The sequence below is a fragment of the Branchiostoma lanceolatum genome, chromosome 10 (genome assembly GCF_035083965.1).
Source record: "Branchiostoma lanceolatum isolate klBraLanc5 chromosome 10, klBraLanc5.hap2, whole genome shotgun sequence".
NCBI classification, from domain to species: domain Eukaryota; kingdom Metazoa; phylum Chordata; class Leptocardii; order Amphioxiformes; family Branchiostomatidae; genus Branchiostoma; species Branchiostoma lanceolatum.
In genome coordinates, this window is record NC_089731.1 from 10,582,580 (window position 1) to 10,604,066 (window position 21,487).

At 41.0% G+C, this 21,487-nt stretch overlaps 5 protein-coding genes and 1 long non-coding RNA gene across 7 annotated transcripts; 1 reads left to right on the plus strand and 5 right to left on the minus strand.

Annotated features, from left to right (window-relative positions):
* The first annotated feature begins 3,477 nt into the window (after positions 1-3,477).
* Positions 3,478-5,958, plus strand: LOC136443758 (CMP-N-acetylneuraminate-poly-alpha-2,8-sialyltransferase-like). The gene is made up of 4 exons (XM_066441119.1): positions 3,478-3,695; positions 3,963-4,166; positions 4,524-5,033; positions 5,337-5,958. The coding sequence occupies exons 1-4, from the start codon at positions 3,502-3,504 to the stop codon at positions 5,611-5,613; spliced, it is 1,185 nt and encodes a 394-aa protein (XP_066297216.1). The 5' UTR covers positions 3,478-3,501; the 3' UTR covers positions 5,614-5,958.
* Positions 5,594-7,308, minus strand: LOC136443759 (uncharacterized). Of its 2 annotated transcripts, XM_066441120.1 has the most exons (3): positions 7,075-7,282; positions 6,537-6,659; positions 5,594-6,187 (listed from the first exon to the last, which is right to left on the minus strand). In XM_066441120.1, exons 1-3 carry the CDS (start codon positions 7,265-7,267, stop codon positions 5,997-5,999), a joined length of 507 nt encoding a protein of 168 aa, XP_066297217.1. In that variant the 5' UTR covers positions 7,268-7,282; the 3' UTR covers positions 5,594-5,996. The 2 variants fall into 2 exon arrangements, 1 of the variants encoding a protein (XP_066297217.1); XR_010757203.1 differs by lacking the exon at positions 6,537-6,659 and having other exon boundaries at positions 7,075-7,308.
* Positions 7,309-9,482: 2,174 nt separating this feature from the next.
* On the minus strand, positions 9,483-11,009 carry LOC136443929 (cylicin-2-like). Its single transcript, XM_066441305.1, has 5 exons — positions 10,886-11,009; positions 10,683-10,774; positions 10,309-10,404; positions 9,784-9,879; positions 9,483-9,580 (listed from the first exon to the last, which is right to left on the minus strand). Exons 1-5 carry the CDS (start codon positions 10,957-10,959, stop codon positions 9,483-9,485), a joined length of 456 nt encoding a protein of 151 aa, XP_066297402.1. The 5' UTR covers positions 10,960-11,009.
* A 1,037-nt stretch (positions 11,010-12,046) lies between these two features.
* LOC136442943 (serine/arginine-rich splicing factor 4-like) lies at positions 12,047-15,878 on the minus strand. The gene is made up of 9 exons (XM_066439986.1): positions 15,101-15,878; positions 14,740-14,793; positions 14,389-14,556; positions 14,043-14,210; positions 13,646-13,699; positions 13,298-13,468; positions 12,780-12,872; positions 12,559-12,678; positions 12,047-12,075 (listed from the first exon to the last, which is right to left on the minus strand). The coding sequence occupies exons 1-9, from the start codon at positions 15,411-15,413 to the stop codon at positions 12,047-12,049; spliced, it is 1,170 nt and encodes a 389-aa protein (XP_066296083.1). The 5' UTR covers positions 15,414-15,878.
* Positions 15,879-15,942: 64 nt separating this feature from the next.
* On the minus strand, positions 15,943-17,317 carry LOC136444012 (uncharacterized). The gene is made up of 4 exons (XR_010757220.1): positions 17,115-17,317; positions 16,826-16,915; positions 16,486-16,599; positions 15,943-16,355 (listed from the first exon to the last, which is right to left on the minus strand). It is a non-coding gene; the product is annotated as an uncharacterized lncRNA (long non-coding RNA).
* A 233-nt stretch (positions 17,318-17,550) lies between these two features.
* On the minus strand, positions 17,551-21,487 carry LOC136442944 (uncharacterized). Its single transcript, XM_066439987.1, has 4 exons — positions 21,382-21,487; positions 19,286-20,044; positions 18,090-18,224; positions 17,551-17,654 (listed from the first exon to the last, which is right to left on the minus strand). The coding sequence occupies exons 2-4, from the start codon at positions 19,971-19,973 to the stop codon at positions 17,551-17,553; spliced, it is 927 nt and encodes a 308-aa protein (XP_066296084.1). The 5' UTR covers positions 19,974-20,044; positions 21,382-21,487.

Below are 21,487 nucleotides of genomic sequence, written 5' to 3' on the forward strand. Positions count from 1 at the left end.
TACATACATCGAGGCGTTCTACATATGGTTAGACTCCAAGAAATAGAGCATACGATACCATAATGGCAAACAGGGACATATTTGTTAGACATATCAATCTTTAACAGGTAACTATATGCCAGGTGTACGTGTGCAGAAATGGTCGATAATTCTTGGTACTCACCAGTTACAAACTATCTGACCAACTCGCCTCCTTGTCGGTAGCGGTCTCCGGATTCAATGTCGACGTTGGAAAAACAAATGCTGTTCCACGATACAGCCCTCACTTTATATATACACAGCTATTGTGGTTCACGAACAAAAACAAGAAGTTCGGGGATTTTATGTTGGACTTCCCTCGAAGCTCATAGCTAGCTTCAGGGTATGAAACCGATTCCTAGAAGCCCCTCTCAGATCCTGATTGCGGTGTATAAAAGGGTCCATAGAGCTCGAGGTTTCGATGAAATTGGCCATCGTTGATGCGACAATATAAGAAAGTCATGAGACAACATGTCCTCTAAAATAGCACGAGACAAATATCATTTGAGATGTATAACAAAATCTACCACCCGAAAATGTGGGGTTAAGAATAGTCTGGGGTACACGTGATTGGGGGTTTTATGGGAAAATGGGAAAACGTATTATCAGCTCGAAGAGTAAAGTAATCTTTGATATTTCGTTGATTTTCTCAGCACTTTGTTTTGAATCACTCAGACATGTTCATGTCTCATTGTGGATCAAGTTGTCTTGTTTTCTGCCCCCGTCCCCTTCATGTTATACACATTCAATCAGTCCCTATTCCTACCATTTGCTCTACAAAGATATTACGTTGTACGAAGACAACATTGGATAAAGTCAGAGGTTATAAAGATAGCATTGTAGGTCTGGAATCTCGTGAAATGTACATCAAAGTCACGAGGGAGATCCCCGAATATGAAAAAAATGATAATTGCGATTTATAGATATAAATGGAAATGTCAAAAAGAAAATATGCTTCATCGGAAAATAAACAGGAGACTCTATATAATTAGTTCATCAACACAACTAAATAGTCCATCTTGCAATTTCACCAGCAGACAGTATTAACGAAATGATAACATGGAACGATCGATGTAAGGTTATTCACGACCATGAAATGAAACTTAAATGTGAAATGAGGAACCTTGGAGTCATATTTGCCATTGACAACTGACATCTATGGCCATTGAAACAGTAAAAAGAGGAACTTTTGAGGTCACGTTTCACTGACCACTTGTCGTTGAACTGTGGAATGAGGAACTCCCGTGAGACGCTTTACTGCCCATCAATGAACATGAAATACAACGTCTCTAGTTGTTCCGTCGATATCTTATGACTCTCTTTAGAGCCCTGATTCTTTACCTGTTTTGGTCATTAAGTTAAAGTCTGGAAGTGATGAACTAGGAGTGTTTATAAGTAGAGGACATTTTTTATTTCAAGTTAAGTGTATAGTTTAGGACTGTTTGTTAGGTTTTGATTGCAATCGTCATCATTGTTATGCATCGTTTGTACCTTCTTCTTCTGAAAATATTAGAGTAGTAATGACTCCGGTAACCACCTAGGTCCTCCTCCCTCAAACATGTTCAATAACGTTTTTACCTGCCCTTCCACAATTCTTTCAGTCACAAGCGGTATTGAAAAATGTTACATGTGCACGGTCTCGGCAGTCCCGTCGGTGATTTTTCATAGAGCCCAGTGGCCCTCCGGTGTTCCTTCCTGTGGTGTTCCAGATCAAACACTTGTTTATTTATAGTACAATAGCTGGTTCCGCATGTGTCGTGTTTAACATATTTGCACACAATACTTTCACTGAAGTTTGTTTACATCTAACATGGAGGAACTGTGGTCTCTGAGCGCTTTTCAGCGATTTTCTGTCCCTCCGAGCTCCCCGGATTAGAACCTGGCCCACATGACGGGTCTGGCGGTATGGGTCTAATGTTCAGTACCAGGGACAGGTCTGACGGCATGGGTATGGCAGACAGGTCAATCCATATGTACTACGGGGATGGTTTTCGGTCCTTGGGAAGTGTTGGTCAGTTGGCTTATAAACTCATCAACAAACGCGCGGCGTCCCTAGAAGGTCTTCAAAGTAGGCTCTTTTGTGCTCGTCACTTCTATTCCTGCTCTGTTTGTCTGTAATTGAATTGTTTTCATAAACAGTAAACTTTACAACGAGGTAATCTAAACATGTCGTGACTATAAGGAAACAATAGCTTTATTCTGGGTGAGTGCGGACTATTGATTTAAACAGAAGGAATGAATACGGAATGACGAAATAGCACGCAATCAATACATTTTCAGCCAAATAACGCTTCTTATGCATTTATAACTATATACGTATTGGTAACCTTTCTATATGTGTCATTTGAGCAATCAATCTTCGGTGCCAGTCACGAATCTACTTCAATGGGACGTGTGTGCGATATTCATATCACACTAGATTAAAGGAAATCAATGCACGAAATCATTGGTTCTCGTGAATAATTAAAACGTCATGTAAGGACACAAAGGCAGCCTTAACCTTGCACAATAGATGTTCTGTAGTAATCTATCACGCTGTCGGCCCCACATGGGGGTAGCCTCCTTTGCAGGCTTTCTGACGGGCGCCGACGTTTATTTTCGGGGGGAGCACTGATTCGCGATTTTCAACATATCAGGGCCAGGTTCTTTTACTGGAGAAATCGTAACCGCCGGCTGCCGAAAATCGCGAATCAACAGTCTCCCGAAAATGAATGCCGGTGCCCACCAGAAAGCCTGTAAAGGAGGCTACAAATATGACTACTGTACGTCAGTGCGCCGGACAGGACACGGAAACGTCTCCGGAAGAGTCCGATGAAGCGGCGAAGTATTTTGAGGTAAAGTTCAGTAGGTATTACGGACATAGGTAGAGTATATTGTGTACACGAATACTATTTGATTGTTATTTTTTAGTCATGGCAATTTTCGACCATTAATTGATGGACGTTTGGTTTTCATTCGTTTTGTACAAAATCAATACAGACATGAGGTCATCGTTGATAGCAAGCATGGTGTGATGTGATGTAGCATACACGGCTAGCAAATACGTATGCTCATCTCTGTGAATGTTCCGTCCAATATGACTCAACCTCAACGGTAGTCCTTTAAGCTAGATGACATTCATCGTAACATAACCGGTAGAATCATTTCCTGTGTACTGTTAGGCCATGGTAAATAAATCCTGTGGATGGCGTCTTTTAACGATTTCAGTTGTAACGCGAGGTGTTAAGGACACAATCGCGAAATACAAGAAACCCGCGTAAACGTTTATGAGTAACATAACCAAAACGATCAGAACATGCAATTCAAACTGGAGAGATATTTTGCAATACAACATCTCGTCTGTATTAAGGGTATTTTTTAATATTCGGTAAAAATCAATGGATTCAGCAAGTTTGATGATAACGTACCACAAATACGTGTACGATATTACGACATTTCAATCTTTTCATAGGTGTCAAGTTTAATATTACCGTCATACATGACATGACATCACACAAGATGACCAGGGGACTCCCTCGGCGGAGCTTGAAGAGGAGGGGCACAGCCGCCACTTGGATCGTGTTAAAGGAAGCAGAAAAGTGTTACGTCACGAAAATGGTGTTCATTGCGCTCCTGTTTTTCAGCATTGTGACGTCACTCACTGCCGTTCTAGTGACGGGGACGTTACAATCTTTCATGTAAGTCTGATTGTGCCATATTTGTCAATAACGAAAAATGTTTCTTTCATATGAAGAAGAATGTTCGAAGTAGCAGATTGGAAGGTGTTCTATCAAATTAAGATTATGTAATATACGATATCAAACCTGTTCCTCATATCGTGTCAACATATTTGCTAAGTCTACCTCTTGTTGCTACTTAATTCATGAATTAGCCTAGGGGTACATATCTGGTTAAGGAAGTCCATTTAGAAATATTTTCATTACTTATTTCGTGTTATTCCTCAGTGTTATTAAGGCCAGGACGGCGTTAGTGATTCCAGACGACAGATATGTCCAAGTTTTCACGCCTAGAGTACCAGTACTTGCCGTGAATCTAGAACAAGCGGAACGACCTGCTAATCATACCATCAGGGTCAATACCAACGCACTCCGACAGGGAAAGCCATGGAATGCCTGGACGGTCAATCTGAAATCTTTTAATTATCTACGGTAAGATAACAAGGTCACCAAGCTTGCATCAGACTACATTTTGCTGCATACCCAAACAATAAAGAAGAGCCAAATTAGGGGGCATTGTTCACAACAAAAATTGTTAATGATCACATACTTTGTACGTAAGCCAGAAGGGTGTCAATGTTTGAATCCATTTCTTAAATGGTTTAAGATATACGTTTCACCTTTATGCAACAATATTAACAGTCATTATCCTACCTGTGTCTGCGTATATCAATCGTTCACGAATTGACTTCTATATTTTTCAACATATTTCATTGCTCATTGCACTTTATTAGGAACATAGTTGTGGCTTGTGAGTAACAACATCTGAATTCATTTAATAATTTTCAGGCTGAGAAGCGCACCAGCAAACCCCTCTAGAATGCTGAGCCTTGAAATGCGCGGAAACAGCCACACCATGGCAGAATGTGGCCATGACTACAGGGGAGAATGCATCCTTAAAGACTCGACAGACGTCCAATATTCCAACAACTGCGCCATTGTGGGTAACAGTGGTATACTGACCGACAGCCTTTGCGGTAGAGAAATCGACTCGAGTGATTACGTCATCAGGCTAAACCTTGCCCCCACTCGTGGTTACGAAAAGGATGTCGGGTACAAAACCAACCTGACAATTCTGAACAAAAGTCTAATGAGAAAGGTTAAGGCTAGCCTTGCCTTAGATTATGAAAAGGATCTCTACTCCAAACGGCTTCGGCTGTTGAACGGCACAGCATTCTGCTTTCCAAAGGAAGGTGATAAAATAGCTTTGTTTGGTGACTTCTTTTTGTCAGTGATGGCGAACAATCTTATTATAACTATGAAACATTATCCATACAACCTGGAACATCTTGCAACAAGGTAAGGGCTTATGCATCTTTCCATGTGTTTCCAAGTACATGTAAGGGCTTATGCATCTTTCCTTGTGTTTCCATGTGTTTCCAAGTACATTCACGGTCATCATGAATTACTAAATGATCAATGTATTTTCACCTCATTCTTGAATAGTTGAGATATTTGTTCAATACCTCAAAAACGTTTCTTACTGTTGTTAAGCAGTGTGGATGATATTAGTTGGGATGTCAGCATCCTAGCCTTCGTAGAATCAATATTGACAGGTGCAGGTAAATGTCAATCACTTCTAACCACTCCCTCCCTCTTCAGCATCATGAGGAGAATGTTACGACAGGGAGAGTTCAGACAACCGACGACCGGTATGATCGCCGTTGTAATGGCGACGACGTTCTGTTCCAGAATCAATCTCTACGGCTACTACCCCTTCCCGAAGGACGAAACAAACCAGACGATACCGTACCACTATTTCTATGACGTCAAAAAGGCGAAACCGGACAAGAGGCACAACTTCCTGACGGAGTTTCGTTTCCATCAACTGTTGCACAAGGACAGAGTCTTGAGACTAGTTACAAGAAAATGCTCCTAGCTCTTTTATTTCAACATGTTGTACGTAAGTTAATAGGTCATCAGACCTTTGAATCACATGAAATTGACAAGCGGCAGCCATATATGTTTCAGCAGACAGACAAAAATGTACAACATTGATTAACACAATGACCAAATTAACTTGATTAGTTCTTGCCCTTCACGCTACCTTGTCATAAAAATAAGTTTAAAGTCACTATTGAAAGACAACTTGCAAAACACAAATGGCAAATCAGGCGTTTACGTTGATGCTGTCCAATACAGAATAAGCAATATGCAAGACGAATATATATATATGTTGCCTTGGAATGAAATACATGAAATAAAACACGTTGTGCCAAATCTATTTGTGACTGAATCTCGAGTTATTTGCTATAGAACTCGTCAGAGGTCTTTAAACATGTCATTAAAGAAATCGAGGACTGGATTATCACCTCTTCTAACCGGTTTGCCGCCTTTTCTGCTGGCCTCTGGGGCTCCACGGGGGCGTGTTTTCCACTGGGGAGGCGCTACTTCGTCTGATCCACCGAATCCCAGGAAGTCCCAGAATGAGGGCTCATCTTGAACCTTTTGTCCTAATATCAATGGGAAAATTGGGTTCAGTCACACCACAGTTCAAAACAAATGCAAGCATGTGAGTTTTTATTCAGCAGGCAAAAGAACAAACCTTAAGAGGCCAAAGGTCTGATCCACACATGACAGGAAATAATTAGACAATAGAATGCCTTGCTACGACTGGTCTATCTCTTCTGTGTATCAACTTCTTTTTTCGAGTGGTACAACTTAAACATTACTACTGGACAAATTACGATAAAATTAAATTTGTCCAGTAGTAAACATTACTACTGGAAAAATTACGATAAAATTTTTTTATCGTAATTTGTCCAGTAGTAATGTTTAAATTGTACCACTCTATTTGCTTACCTGGATGTTTAACATTCATAATCGAAACTCTTTTTTCGCTCATCTGACTCGTCATGGCAGAATCGTTGGCACCTTTGCTCCCCAGCATCCCCCATAGTGAGGACCCACCCTCATCACCTCCTTCTAAGAACAACAAAATGTAGATCGAGCAAATGTTCGTTCACACCATAGTTTTATTTACTTAAGAAGGAAACAGACGCAAAAAATAAGGAAACAGATGTAAAAGTGTGTGCAAACTAGCTCTCTTTCCCTATATCAAGCAGCTGAATTTTTCCCAACCATGCGAAAAGATCGTTTTCGCTAGATGTCATCAAAACCAATTACTAAGTACCTCCTTAGAATGTGATCGTTCAATGTGTAGACTATTTAAAACTCAATCGCAGTACTATACTAACGCCCCTGCCTCTGAGGTGTCGCCAAAAAGCCGCCCTACGTCTGTACCATTCATGTTATAGGGAATGATGAATCAGATAGTATTGATAGAGCTATACACGGTTTGGCTATGACTGGCCTATTCCATCCGAATACCAACCCTTACCTCTTTGTTCGTTCGTCTGACTCATCTTTGCAGGGTCTCTTTTACCCCCCATCCATTTACTGAGAACTGCCCGGGCTTTCTCCTCGTCCTGTTTCTTCTTCTCATCTTCGCGAGAGCCAAAGATACCACCGATGCCGTCTGTCAATCCCGAGGATTCTGAAGGAAACACTTTTGCTTGAGACACGGATAGCATTTTCTAAACTATCAAACGAGATTGTAGATGTCATTCCATATGGAAACTAGAGTTCCACGAACACATTATCTTCGCCAAATAATCAAGGCTTGTTGTGGAGAGTGAATAATATTTACATGCTTATCACCCCCTGCAAACTTGATCATACACCATACCGTTTGAAAGTTATGATGGGGGGGGGGGAGAATGAGTCCAGTCTAGATAGAGATAAAAATCATTTGGTGGTACAGGACTAGTATATGTGTATAGTGTGCTGATATATGTTATAACTGGTCATCAAAAAAATGGAAAGTTATGATTAAATGGTACAGTCAATATATATGAATAGAATAAATCTTTATTCCATATCATACACATTTTGCAAGACATAGTACATGTTACTTTTCCATACGGTGCTAGGTAATACCTAGCAGTGGTGCAGTTTTGGTGCAGTGTACTCTCTGAGCAGAGGAGTGGGTCCGGCTGGTTATTCACATGTTTTTAGGTGTTTTGTAAGGCTTTCTATTTTGTTCCCTTTCCGTTATGTCTCAACCCGTGTGTTGGACAAAAATGCCGAAATTGAACACTTTAAAAACCAACCGAACCCACACATCTGCTTGAAATGTAGTGAGACTGCCCCATTTGTTTATTTATGTACCCCATCTGTTTATTTATGCTTCTAGGCAAGGCCTTCTGTTGGCCTGTTTCGGGAACCCTGTCACATGCCCCATTATGGAATGTAATGGATTTACAATTATCCTTACCAATTATGCAGATTAGCCCCTGTTTTCTATAATTAGACATCGATTGTGCAAAGCACCATCTGAGCTCTCTACATACAAAACTTCACGACAATCTCTTCACCCCTTCTCAAGTAATACGTGTCCGAATGTCAAAACAAAAACACCCACTGCAGTTCTGAACAAGCCGCTAGGGGGCCCAAACTTACAGAACTTACTTCTTGTGGCATGAACTATCTACCACCCAAATATCATGACCATAGCACTTTCAGAAAATATGCCAGTAAATTTTGAAGCTCCGCTGCAGTACTTTAGATACTCGCTAGAAGGCCGATTATCGAACTTGACCTTCCTTTCCGTAAACCCTACCCATCTACTAAATATCATGCAGATCCATCAACAGCTTCTTGAGTTATATTGTCCACAAGAAAATACACATCCACACAAAGCCCGCTGCAGTACCGACGGAAAATGCCAGGAGAACAATTTTTGAACTTGATCTCCGTTTTTACAACATCTACACACCTGCAAAAAATCGTGAAGATCCATCAACGTTTCCGTCACTTTTTTTGCCTACATACAAACGCACGAAAATGAAAAGTCCGCTGCAGTACTGTTGAAAAACGCATGGTGAACCTTTTTTGAATTTGACCTTCCTTAGCACAACCACTACACACCTACCAAAAATCATAAAGATTCATCAAAGGTTTCTTGAGTTATGCTCTTGACATACATACAGACCCACCAAACAGCTGGCTCAACCGAAAACATAATCTACCCCGAGTACTATAGTACTCGGCGAAGATAACAAGACCTAGTACCTACATCCAAAATATCAAGACAATCCGTACAGTCCTCCTCGAGGTATCATGTTAACAGGTGGAAGGACACACACAACCCAACGCTGTCAAAAACATAGCCTCCATTCTACATGGAGGTAAAAAGCAGTTACCACTTAGTTGCTGGAATAGAACGACTTCTAGCCATAGATTGACGACTGTAGTCTTTATATCATGATATCATAGTGTAGAGGGCGTCATCCTCTCTTGACTGAGCCAACGGCCGTATTACACAATGCTCTAATCAACTGTTGGTCATGAATAGAACAATTATGATGCCTTGCTACGACTTGTACGGAGACCAACCTTTCTTTTCGCTCATTTGACTCATCACGGCAGCATCGTTGCTACTTTTGCTTCCCAGCAAGCCGCCTTCAGCGTTTTCTCCTGAGAAAAAAATGGTCAATTAACTAGTTATAACACGTCGTTTATGAATTGCAAATCGATGTAACGTTCGCAACCTTTTTCGTGAGGAAACCCCCACAAATATATAAAATAATGTCTTTCAATACGTCCGCTACATTTGTTGTCATATCTAGTTATGATTCAAAGTACATGTATCTGTATATCATAAGAACTATTGACAACATCGCCGGTCGTCTGCTTACATACCGACTGTTACGACTTGCTATACGACTTGTAAAGCTCTGCCAGATACTAACCTTGTTCGCTCATCTGACTCATCGTAGCAGCATCTTTGCCACCTTTGCTTCCCAGCAAGCCCCATAGTGAGGACCCACCTTCATCATTTTCTCCTGAGGTCGATGATCAAAGAAAAAGTTCATGAAATTAAGAAAACCATGTAACTTTTAGCCTTTTAATGAAAACCACAATGTCAAACAATATCCATCAATTTTAATCAAGACATTGTATGTCATCCTCTATTGTCAACGCAGCGCATTTTACCGACCTCAATAGACCAATAGAAAGCATTGATATGTATTGTCCGGATCCTTACCTCCTTTTTCGCTAATCTGACTCATCGTGGCAGAATCATTGCCACTTTTGCTTCCCAGCAAGCCCAATAGCGAAGACTTGCCATCCCCATCTTCTCCTAAAAGTAATGATAAATGGACTAGTTGTGAGTAGTTGTTCATGAAATTGATGACATGCTATGGTCGTGATTTTTGAGTGGTAGATAGCTTTTGGAACAGAGAGTAAGTGGTGTTGGAACTGCAGGAGAAGGCTTCGTTTCAAACTTTGAAAGAGAATAAGGAGAGAGGTTGACGGATGTTCATGATTTTCTCTATGTAGATATCTTGAGTGATGATTTACAGAATTAGATACTAATGAGGCAAATCAGTGGCTAATTTGCGTAATTAATGAGGAAAGTTTATACATCCACTGCAGTTCATGATAGGACTCTCAAACATGTGTAACTGAGAAAGCTACATATGTCAATGCGTTTTAGGGACTGTTTCGGTTGGTCATCAATAGACCAATGCAATGCCTTGCTCCGAATTGTACATGTCGGGATACCAACCTCCTTTTTCACTCATCTGACTCATCATGGCAGCATCGTTGCTACTTTTGCTTCCAAGCAAGTCCAATAGTGAAGACTTGCCTTCGCCTTCTTCTCCTTAAATCAATGATCAAGATCAAAGTTAAAAAAACTACTTTTTATTTCTAATTTGTCGTTGATGAAGTTGAAAACGATGTAACGTTAACGTTCCTTGCTTTTTTTCACGAAAAACACAAATATGTCAAATATGCATCAGTACCTTGCCTACTTCTGTTATACACGTATTCATAATTGTGGGAATTTGTATATCATCTTCTATAGACAACGCCACAGGCATCTCTACGTAATGCGTTATAGTAACCGTCAGTAGAATGACTGGTCTTCTGGGTACTGACCTTTTTCACTCATCTGACTCGTCATGGCAGGATCTTTGTCACTTTTGCTTCCAAACAGGCCCCATAGAGAGGACCCGCCTTCATCATCTTTTCCTGAGATTGATGGCAAAATTGATTCCAAGCATTTGTATGCGAAGCTTTCTAATTATAGATTACTTGTAGTCGGCATCGACAGTAGAAAAATACCATGCATTAGCAACCCCCCGTTATCCTTGCTTTCTCGTTGTTCAGATGATCCCAAGATGCTTGAAAAGATAGAGCCAGCATCTGACAACATAAATATGAAATGGAGCTCATTTCATCGTGTTGTGTACATATACAGTTGCTGCATTGACTGATGGCCTAGATATATTCGAGTCGGCAGAATCGTTGGCACCGGAAAGTGACTACTTGGTCAGTATGTCAGACAAGTGTCAACTTTAGGGGCCGATGCAATAAAAAGCCCCGGCCTGGGTCGACACCAGGAAAGCTGCCCGTCAACAATCAAACGCCAGGTACCATATGATTAACAATAAATTGATCTGATGCTTAAATATGCATTATTATGCATGAAATACAGCAATTCTGTATGTAAGAAACAAAGTAACTGCCTTCAGTTGTATTTCATCTATCATTCAGATTCATACAATCTTATGATAAAACTCAGAATCTTTTGATACCTGCTAATTTGTTTACTGTCCCTTTTATGTTCATTACTGTCACCCGCAGATAAATGAAGTGGTTCGACCCATCTGACGTCATTTGTCTTATTACTATCCTCGGTGGGCTAAATTTAGTTGCTGACAGAAAATAGTACTCCGCTATTAACAACGGATAATCTTGCAGAATATGAAAAATTTGCCTATGATGATCTACATCCGTACATCGAAAATTTATAGGTTAAATTCTTATCAATGTATCTCATTTTGACTTTGATGGCCGTCAGATGTCACTGCGGATGGATATGAAAGATTGTCTGTGGATTTTCGCGCCAGTGAAGCTGTAAACGTCGTGGGGAGACGCTGTGTGTTGGTATGGCCCTGTGTTCGTTTTGTTCTGTTAGCTTTTCTTACGAAATGATAACGTTTTGGTTGGCTTTTTTGTTTTGCTACTGCATAATGCTGACTTAGGGGTGCATTGTTGTTGTCGCGATGGTTTAGTTTCCTTGCTCTTGTCGAGTGATCGATTGAGCTTGCCCCCCTCCCACATTTCCCGTTATTGGTGTTCGACATGGCCGTCCTCACGGTATAATGTAGTGTCACTTCGTGTCATAGCCTGAATGTCATCTTGATTAGTTCCACCCAGGCTCTTCCTTCACTGTGAAGGCATGGCCTGGAACTAAACTAGAACTAAACAGGATGACACCCAGGCTCTTCGTGTCATGTCTATGCCTGTAAATGTCTGTCTTTCAGTTCTGTAAGGGAAGGATATTTCAAATTATGCTTATCAAGATAATTCTTAGCCAATTGTAGGGTGTCTTAAACTGCTTGTGGACTATACAGCTGCACCGTGTCGACGACGCCTCTCAAATACATCTTTTGAATATGCAGAGCAAAGACCTATTTCTATATTAATCAAGATTTTCTAGTTGACATGGCAGAACGTCTAGTTTACCCAGAATGTTTGCCAGGAATGTTCTGTAGCTGTCCAGCCTCTTGGAAACCCAGACTTCAGGGACTGTGCCTGACACAGTGGTGGCTGGTTTGGCTTACATGTGTAGTTAGATGGGTTCGCTGGATGTTATAACGCCAAATTAGTCTCTTTTTTATTGCTCTTGTTGCCAGTCTGACAGTTACTCTTACTGACAATGATTTCAACCCCTACAAGGTACAATTTTCAAATCAGCAGTTGTAGATGTAGCACTTAGTTTTAAGTTTCCTTTATTTTTGGTACTCACCGATTTTATTTTGTTCTTGGTTGTCACCATCGTCTCCTCCTCCGCCTGTTTGCAGCTTTTCCTTCTTTTCATCGGTACCCATTAGATTCAGGACGGATCCCTTAACGCCACCAACGAATCCTATGAAAAATTTGACATGAAATAAGTATCTCTGTCTTTGTGACGGGTGTAACGGTCACAGAAACTGCGTTAAAGGGCGCTTAAAATCTAACTTTACTCACCAGATACGTCAGTTTCTAAATCTGCCGGTTTCTTTTCTTCCCGTTCATCAGCACCCATTACGCTCAAGAGTCCCTTGAAGCCGCCAAACAATCCTGCGATTGACAATCATGGCACGTTAATCACGGGGGAACTTAAAATGATGATGAAAAGACACACAAGTAGTTTAGGGTCAGTGATGTCGGCAGTATTTGTAGTGTCATATTTGTCTTGTACATGGACAATAGCTGCAATACAGGCGATTGGTATGTTAGGTTTCTTCTCCTTGTTTGCGCTTCTCTGGAATCTGTTGCATCCTAAACGTATTTGATTTTGTCTCAGTCACGCTATTGATAGACACGCTCTCTGAAGGACTAGCAGGATCTGAACAATTCAGAGCAAACCGCCAAAAACACTCATGTGCACATTTTAGCTCCATACGAAATACCTGTTGCTTTCCTTTAAAAGAGATGGCAAAGCTACTAGATGCAATCTGTCTTACGTATTGTCAATGAAACTCGGCTGTAATGTATGTATGTACCTGACTTCGTGTCTTTTTCTGGCGTTTTCACTACATCCTCGTCAGTTTTGTAGGTCTTCCTGGTTAATACGTCTTGTAGTGTTGTATTGGCTGAGCCGGATCCCCTTGCTTGTTCCGCGGTCTGAGCCCGGGACATCAGTGAAGCCCAACCCCTTGGCTTTGAAGTTTTGTCTGTATAAATGTATAAACTTGAATCACATTTGAAATGCTCTAAATTGCCTCCAGATTGTTAATAAAACTCAGTTGTATGTACCTGACTTCGTTTTCCCTGGGGTTTTCACTACATCCTCGCTAGTTCTGATTGTCAATCTGACAATCACGTCTTATCAGCCTAAAAAAGGTACCTACCTTCTTGACCGGCAATAGGCATCCTCTTAAGGACGTTAATAGAACGGGAGCGGACTGCACATGAAACGGCAAAGAGTATGGTTATGATTTCATCCTTTTGTATGATCACAATGCTAAACATTGGTGCGAAAAAGGATACTCCTATTGATTATAAGCTCAAAGCCATCGACTTTATCATAAGTATTAGATATTGTCTGTGAGTGATTGGTCATAGAACTAACATGCCTGCTACGCAATGTCGACTTAGTCCCTCCTGCAAATTTAGATGTCTGGGATGTCGACCAGAAACAATCAAAGATACTGTTATGTGCCAATCCAGAATGTGAGAATTGTGTCCTGCGGACTCTTGTTGTAATTGTAATTGTCAATGAAATTCGGCTGTAATGTATGTATGTACCTGACGTGTCTTTTTCTGGCATTTTGACGACATCCTCGTCAGTCATGTAGGCCTTCCTAGTTAATACGTCTTGTAGTGTTGTATTGGCTGAGCCGGATCCCCTTGCTTGTTCCACGGTCTGAGCCCGGGACATCAGTGAAGCCCAACCCTTTGGCTTTGAAGTTTTGTCTGTATAAATGTATAAACTTGAATACATCTGAAATGCTCTAATTTGCCTCAAGCATTGTCAACCAGAAATAATCATCGATACTGTTATGTGCCAATCCAGAATGTGAGAATTGTGTCCTACGAACTCTTGTTGTAATTGTAATTGTCAATGAAATTCGGCTGTAATGTATGTATGTACCTGACGTGTCTTTTTCTGGCATTTTGACGACATCCTCGTCAGTTATATAGGCCTTCCTGGTTAATACATCTTGTAGTGTTGCATTGACCGAGCCGGATTCCCTTACTTGTTCCGCGGTCTGAGCCCGGGACATCAGTGAAACCCAACCCTTTGGCCTTGAAGTATTCCCTGTAAAAATGTGTAAACTTGAATCACATTTGAAATGCTCTAATTTGCCTAGCACGTTGTCAATAAAACTCAGCTGTATGTACCTGACTTAGTTTTCTCTGGGGTTTTCACTACATCCTCGCCAGTTCTGATTGCCTATCTGACAGTTGCATCTTATCAGCTTTGATAAAAAAAAGTACCCACCTTCTTGACCGGCAATAGCCATCCTCTTAAGGACGTCAATAGAACGGGAGCAGCCTGCACATTAAACGACGAAAAGTATGATCATGATTTTATCCTTTTGTATGATCACAATGATAAACATTGGTGGAAAAGAAGGATATTCGTTCTATTGATTATAAACTCAAAACTATCAGGCTTTATCACAATTCTTACATTTGTTAGTGATTGGTAATAACCAACATGCGCGCTTAGCAATGCAGACTTAGTCCCTCCTGCAAATTTAGATGTCTAGGGATGTCGACCAGAAATAATCATCGATACTGTTATGTGCTAATCCCCGGGGCTTTCTACGAGAGTCGCCATCTTCATGCCTCGCACGTACCTGCTGCTTCGCCCTTTACCGCCCGTCTACCTGTGCTAGATGAATCTCTTTTAGGGGGGCCGTGGTGTCTCGTTGGACTTCTAGATAGGCTCGGGTGTCTCGCTGGACTTCTGGAGGAAATGAGGTGTCTCGTTGGACTTCCCGATGGGCTGTGGTATCTCCTTGGACTTCTTGAGGAATTGTGGTGTCTCCGTGGGCTTCTCGATGGGCTGTGGTATCTCCTTCGACTTCTCGAGGGGCTGCCGGTATGTCGCCTTGAACGTCTAGAGGGGCTGCGGGGTCTCGTTGAGTTTCGATGTTCCTGTGCTGCCATTTTACCAGTGATTTTTTGTTGCTTTTCTGAATGTTTAATTGATGGAAGATGAGTCTCATTAAACTCAGCATTTTACGTTTGCTTGTCTTAGATCACTTCAGTTTAAAAACCGATTTAAGTGGCTTAAAGCAATCATCTTGTAGCGTTATCTATAGGTAATGCGTTAATTATCATACTTATCAATTTACGTTCACATTTAACTAGTGGTATCAAGACAGTTTTGGTGAAGCCATGGAAAAAAGCCACTTTTACAACTAGCACCTTTTGATGCAGTTCTTGAGTCTGCTTTTGGGATTCTCTCGTTCACAAAGACGTCCTCTAGTAAATCCGCGGTGATGCTGACTCCACCACCGGGATCTTTCTCGTAATCGTTCTGACGTGATCGGACACTGCGCTTTCTTGACTGATGGGACTGAGGCAGCCATCTTCTTGAAGCCTCCTCAACGGGAAGGCCTAAAAAATACAAATAGGTCATCACAAAAGTCACTAGTTCCTTTCTGACAGTATTTTTGAATTCATATTTCGAATGAGGAGATAAAAAGTAATATTTACCCTTCCGTGTTCCGGGAATAGATGTTAGAATTGTGCTATTCCAATATGGCTCAGATATCACATTATAACACAGAGAGCTACACATTTGAAACACCTAATCACTCTTATTCGTTTGTCCGTTCTCAATACTGAGGACTGACAGCCACCTAGCGCGCAAATCGCATGCCTTAAGTCCGGATTTGTCTCCATAGACCTTTACATCTTGCTTGATACCACTGTGACAGTCATATGTATACATGTGCTGCCTAGACCGTTTCTCTTTATACGTACCATAATCAGCTGAAGGAGACACCGGGCCTTCGGCGCCCTTTAGTCTTCTCGGATTGTGGAGCAGTGCCCATGGATCTTTTCTGTTTGCGGCGTGAACAATTTTTTTTACCTTTTTGGAGGCTGAAAGGAGAAATAGCATAGAATGACATGTCGTTGCATATTTGGATTAAAGTCGTTTTGCTGGAAAAAGGATATTGATCTAGTACCAGAATTCTTGCTGCTACGAGTAAAAAAAATGCGACATGCTTACTTTCTCCAAATTTTGCATCTTCAATTAGATGTTCCTCTACTCTTTCTCCAATTTCACTAAGCTCGCCGAGCTTTCTTGTCGACTCTGTCGTCCCAGACAGCTGACGAAGCGATCCTGTGATAGTTATTCAAGCAGAAAGGTCGAGGGAGGAGGGCAATATTTTCTTGACACGAACCACAGGGTACCAGCAGTAGCAAGTAATCACAAAACATAGTGTCTCTGCTGACACGCAACTAGATTTTCGAGATTCATTGAGAATAGGCATCTTTGTATTGACAACCAGTGAAGAAGTCATTGCAAGGTAACAAAAATACGAATTAGCCATATTCTACATTCGTACCATGGTGGTGTTTTAAGTTGTAGTTGATATGTAGATCTGGCATTGATCCTCCAAACTGGGAAGAGCTGGACATCGCAACAGCGGGGGAGCCTACGTATACATGGGCCAACACATAGGCATTATATTGATATCGTACTTAATGTGTATAATGTCTTCCATTATGTCATGAAGAATGTTTAGCTTAGGTGAATTGGCAAACAATGCTTATCAAAGCAAATATTTCCAATACTTTGTATCACATGGAATATTACAACTGATATGCTTGATAAATTTATCTGAGATCATCTACCTCTTGAATCGTAGGAGTGCCTTCTCTCGTCATCACTGTCCGTTTTTCCGGCATGTTGATGTTCAATCCAATAATGAACAAGACTCCGTATCCTCGTCTTCTCGTTCATGATGATTTTAGAGTTCCAATATTGTACGCGTTCATTCTGAAGAGTGCGTCGTCTCATGAGTCTTTCCGCTCTAGAGAGGCCTGTAAATATTTTATTGCTGAGAAACATGAATGATCTATTTCTTTGATAAAAGGTGTTGATTAGTATCGGCAATATTTGGACATCTAATTTGATATACTAGTATTGCCAGGGCCCGTAATACGTTCTTCATCACTGCTTTCATTGAGTGCCAATTTGCAAAGCGGGATCGATATCCTGTGAGACGTTTTAAAACCGGGAAAAGCATTCATTGATGGCAAGCCCTATTCCATGATGATTGCTCTATCCTTAGATCGTGCTGTACTTACTCGTCCTTCCTTGTCCTTCGTTGGTGGGCATATCCAGCCCGCCAAACTGTGAATTTGGTGATACAGCGGGACCTCTGTACACTCCTAGTGAAGGGTCGACAATGAATCATCGTAAGCTGACCATGGGCAAAATCTTCGGACTATCAACTGAAGTTTCGCATGCAAAGTTGAATTTCTGATCGAATTTTGATTTCCTTTTAGTCATTGAGTTTACAGTCTGAGTGGTATGCAAGAGGTTGCTCCATATATCAATGATCGAAAGTTTAGTAGGACAAAAGAAAGTTTAGTAACATCTTACATACTGTAAATGAGCCGATATAATATCAACATGAATTGTTACAGTATACGTGCAATTTTTTTGTCAAATTCTAATTCGTTTTCGTAGCTTCAATCCGTGTTTTACGTATATAAATATCGCGATGGGCTGTTTCGTCACCAGAAATGCATACAGATACAAACATCAAAATTAAGCATAATTTTAGCTTTTGAGACAATACAGAAATATAACATCACTGTCACCTGAGTCTGTGCTGTCGTTTTGGTCTTCATCGGCACTGTGCCTGGCACGGCGGCTTTCCAGCCAGTCTCGATCAGTGTCGATTCCCACTCTTTGAAGGGCTAGTCTTTTAGTCAAATCCCCTGGCCGTGATGGGCCTAAGATAAATTCAAACGGAAACGTTTTAGTTGATCAAAATGAATGGGGAGCTAACTAGCCAAGCTAGATGGCCAATTCGTATCGATGAGATATACGTTCAACAAGAGTTCGGAGACATCATATCTCCCTGAAATATTCTGGTTATGCAAATGACTTCCACATTTGCACAATCTATGCTTGGTCATGTACACCTTTGATTAACTTACATAGGCTACAATGTTGATAGTCTAACCATTTACCACTTAGAAGTGGTAACTTAGGGTATTAATCATGTGAATTGGGACTCTTATTTGCATAATTGGTATTTGTTAATGTCCCACCTGGCATAAACTACAGATAGATTTGAGTCCTATGATGGAAAACATTGCAAATATAGATTTTCCTCATTAATTCTACAAATTACGTCGCAGTTTGCATGATTTGCACTTCATCATGTACTTGTCTAGGCTACCTGAATATCATGGAAATCCGTCGTTCCTTTGTTCCCTTATTCTCCCTGACAAAAATGACCCTGCAGTTCCAGAGCAAGCTGTTAGGGGGCCCTACACCCCGTCTTTCTTACATCACAAGCTATCTGCCACCAAAAAATCAAGACCATAGCACGTCCAGGTAAAAAATGAGTAAGTTCTGCTAGCTGCAGTACCAAGGGCACATACCAGGAGGCCCAGAATCGACCCAACACCTACCCACAAACCGAATATCATCGTAATCCATCCAGGCCAGAGGTTCTTGAATCATGGTGACTACAAAAATCCAGGAACACAAACACACACACACACGCACACATTCACACAGTAAATCTCCATTTTTCATAGAGATAAAAACAAAGTAGAATATGAATTTCATGACAGCGACTTCCTTACGCTAAATGAGGAAAGTCATTTCTCGTCGTATAAACTCCGATATCATTACTTAACACTGTCTCAAGAAACCTAGTTTTACAGAATATACAAAACAGGAGAATGTTTCAATAGGCACTGTATGTGTTTGAGTAATGAGCCAGTGGACTGTTTGCTGGTAATATGCTGACTATCCTAGCCAATCTGCACCGACACCTCACCTGAATTTGGATCACGGCCCATCTTAACGAAGCTTGATGAAGGAGACCACTGGTCAGTGTCAAGGGCCTCGCCATGCCCATGGTAGTCATCCCTATCGGTCGAATGGCTGAGGATGTTACTTAGCAAGTCCATCGATGTTGATAGTTTGTGCAGGACCATCTGGATGTGGGGCTGGTGGGTGATGTTTTGTACTGTTATAGAAGGTGGTGCAGGTGTTATATTCGTTGGGGCAGGTGAACTAAGATCGCCAACAGTTGCACCAAGTGCCTGTGATGCCGGGGCAAGTGATACGGATGCTCCCAGAATAGCTCGCAGTGTAGAGATCTCTTGCTGCAACCGGTTTACCTCATATTGACGTAAGAGTCTGTCCCGTTCTGCCTGCAACCTAGCGATCTCATCCTCTGAAACGGTGTGGGGAGGGGAGCTTCCCTCCGGAGCAGCTTCGGGAGGAGAGGCGACATCTTTCGCATTCGCCTGTTGCTCCTGAGGATCAGCTGAATGTATGGGTTCTCTTCTTCGCCGCCATATACATTCGGGACCAAACCCGTTCCCTGCTTCAGCATGTTTTGCCGCTGGTCTACTACATGCAGTGCACATCTCCGTTGCTTTAGTGTTCTCCGTCGAACCATCCAAATGAGAAGAGGTAACCCCAGCTTTTACCATGTGTTTGTTTGCACCAGTAGGCATTGTCGTAGAGCTGCGACAGCTACATTTGCATTACTATATCATGTCATGATTTGATGTTTTCTTGTGTAGACCTGTATTAGATAAGCGTTCACATTATAACGACTCGCTGAAATGACCAAACTTTGTAACAGTACAAACACGTTTGCTGCTTCGAAAGTATAGTTTTACACCTTGACCCTTGTTTTAATCAACAGTATCTCCAATGAAAAATGCTTGTCTTTAGTATTCTTCTGTGCTATAAAGCACTACAAAAGAAGGCTCTACGAGCATCAAATATACTCTCTAGACATTAGGGCCCCCATATCAGTCTACTTTAAGTTATTTGATCAATGTATAGCTCCTTTATTATTATATGGAGCAGAATGCAAACACAAATTTTGTAAACATATTCTAGGAGTAAGAAGAAACGCTAGTAATTATTCCTTGGTCGCTTTCCCCTATGGATTGAAGCGTGTTGTAGGATGTATACCTACCTACCTACCTAGTCCCTTGACCTCCGTGTCGTTGGGAGGACAAGGTAGCATAGTTACTATTATAGATTAGTTCGGAATGTTCCTATTGAAAGTCTTCAGTGTGAAGCTTACATTGTACAAAAAGACCTTGTAAGAAGTAAAATACCCTATTGGTTGTGGAACATGAATACAGTTTTAGAGCATCTGGTTATGCCTGCCTTTTTACACACGATTATATTAACAAACCCTTCCATCTTCATGGACTAAGATTAAGATTGAAAGATATATTTATCCAAAAATTCAATTCAGCATTACAAACAAAGGGCCAAGGAGTAAACAAGGCAACATGTTATTAGGACATACAAAACACTCAAAGAGATGTATGACAAAGAACCATATCTAAACATTTTAAATTTCAAAAATCGTAGAGCCATGTGTAAACTTCGTATCAGTGACCATCCATTATATGTAGAATTTGGCAGGCATAGCCGTACCCCTCTACATTATAGATTATGTAAATTTTGTAATAACTCACGTATTGAAGATGAAATGCATTTCTGACTAGACTGTGTTTTGTATGAACACGAGAGTCAGTCTCTGTTCAAATCAATTCAGCTTGACAAGAGATGTAAGACAATTATCAGGATACGTTTAGATACTTGATGTCATGCACAAATGTTTATGTAATGGACGAAGTATGTAATTATGTCGCCATGTGTTTTAAAAAGAGAGAAGAAGCCACTAGAACTTAGATATACGGTAGTACATTGGTCTAGTGTTTAGTATTGTATCAGACGTTAACGTTATTGTTATTATTCTCTTCTCTCAATTACCCATGTATGGCCACCTGTGCATAAATCCCCCTGGGGAGTGAACATGCAATAAAGATTATTATTATCATAATCTGCAGGGCATACGCGTACATGTACATATCACAAAGGACGTGCAAAACATACCTCTTTTGCGCGTGCCAGTTCCAAAATCCCACGCCGTGCATTCACTTGTGAAATATTTTGTTACTTCTGGGTCACCGATCAGTTACTGCTGATCAAATAGAATAAC

What these genes read in the sequence shown, in the direction of transcription:
- LOC136442944 (XM_066439987.1), bottom strand. Translation starts at nt 19,973, where the DNA reads ATGCCTACTGGTGCAAACAAACACATGGTAAAAGCTGGGGTTACCTCT. An exon ending in GGGCCGTGATCCAAATTCAG is followed by an intron (nt 18,225 to 19,285) that starts GTGAGGTGTCGG and finishes AATTTATCTTAG; the next exon opens with GCCCATCACGGCCAGGGGAT. An exon ending in AAACGACAGCACAGACTCAG is followed by an intron (nt 17,655 to 18,089) that starts GTGACAGTGATG and finishes ACCCTTCACTAG; the next exon opens with GAGTGTACAGAGGTCCCGCT.
- LOC136443758 (XM_066441119.1), top strand. Translation starts at nt 3,502, where the DNA reads ATGACATCACACAAGATGACCAGGGGACTCCCTCGGCGGAGCTTGAAG. An exon ending in GGGACGTTACAATCTTTCAT is followed by an intron (nt 3,696 to 3,962) that starts GTAAGTCTGATT and finishes GTTATTCCTCAG; the next exon opens with TGTTATTAAGGCCAGGACGG. An exon ending in CTGGAACATCTTGCAACAAG is followed by an intron (nt 5,034 to 5,336) that starts GTAAGGGCTTAT and finishes CTCCCTCTTCAG; the next exon opens with CATCATGAGGAGAATGTTAC.
- LOC136443759 (XM_066441120.1), bottom strand. Translation starts at nt 7,267, where the DNA reads ATGCTATCCGTGTCTCAAGCAAAAGTGTTTCCTTCAGAATCCTCGGGA. An exon ending in TCAGACGAACGAACAAAGAG is followed by an intron (nt 6,660 to 7,074) that starts GTAAGGGTTGGT and finishes TGTTGTTCTTAG; the next exon opens with AAGGAGGTGATGAGGGTGGG. An exon ending in TATGAATGTTAAACATCCAG is followed by an intron (nt 6,188 to 6,536) that starts GTAAGCAAATAG and finishes CATTGATATTAG; the next exon opens with GACAAAAGGTTCAAGATGAG.
- LOC136443929 (XM_066441305.1), bottom strand. Translation starts at nt 10,959, where the DNA reads ATGTTGTCAGATGCTGGCTCTATCTTTTCAAGCATCTTGGGATCATCT. An exon ending in CGAGAAAGCAAGGATAACGG is followed by an intron (nt 10,775 to 10,885) that starts GGGGTTGCTAAT and finishes ATCAATCTCAGG; the next exon opens with AAAAGATGATGAAGGCGGGT. An exon ending in TCAGATGAGTGAAAAAGGAG is followed by an intron (nt 9,880 to 10,308) that starts GTTGGTATCCCG and finishes CATTACTTTTAG; the next exon opens with GAGAAGATGGGGATGGCAAG.
- LOC136442943 (XM_066439986.1), bottom strand. Translation starts at nt 15,413, where the DNA reads ATGGCAGCACAGGAACATCGAAACTCAACGAGACCCCGCAGCCCCTCT. An exon ending in GGCTATTGCCGGTCAAGAAG is followed by an intron (nt 14,557 to 14,739) that starts GTGGGTACTTTT and finishes ACATTTTTACAG; the next exon opens with GGAATACTTCAAGGCCAAAG. An exon ending in GCCAGAAAAAGACACGTCAG is followed by an intron (nt 13,700 to 14,042) that starts GTACATACATAC and finishes TTTCATGTGCAG; the next exon opens with TCCGCTCCCGTTCTATTAAC.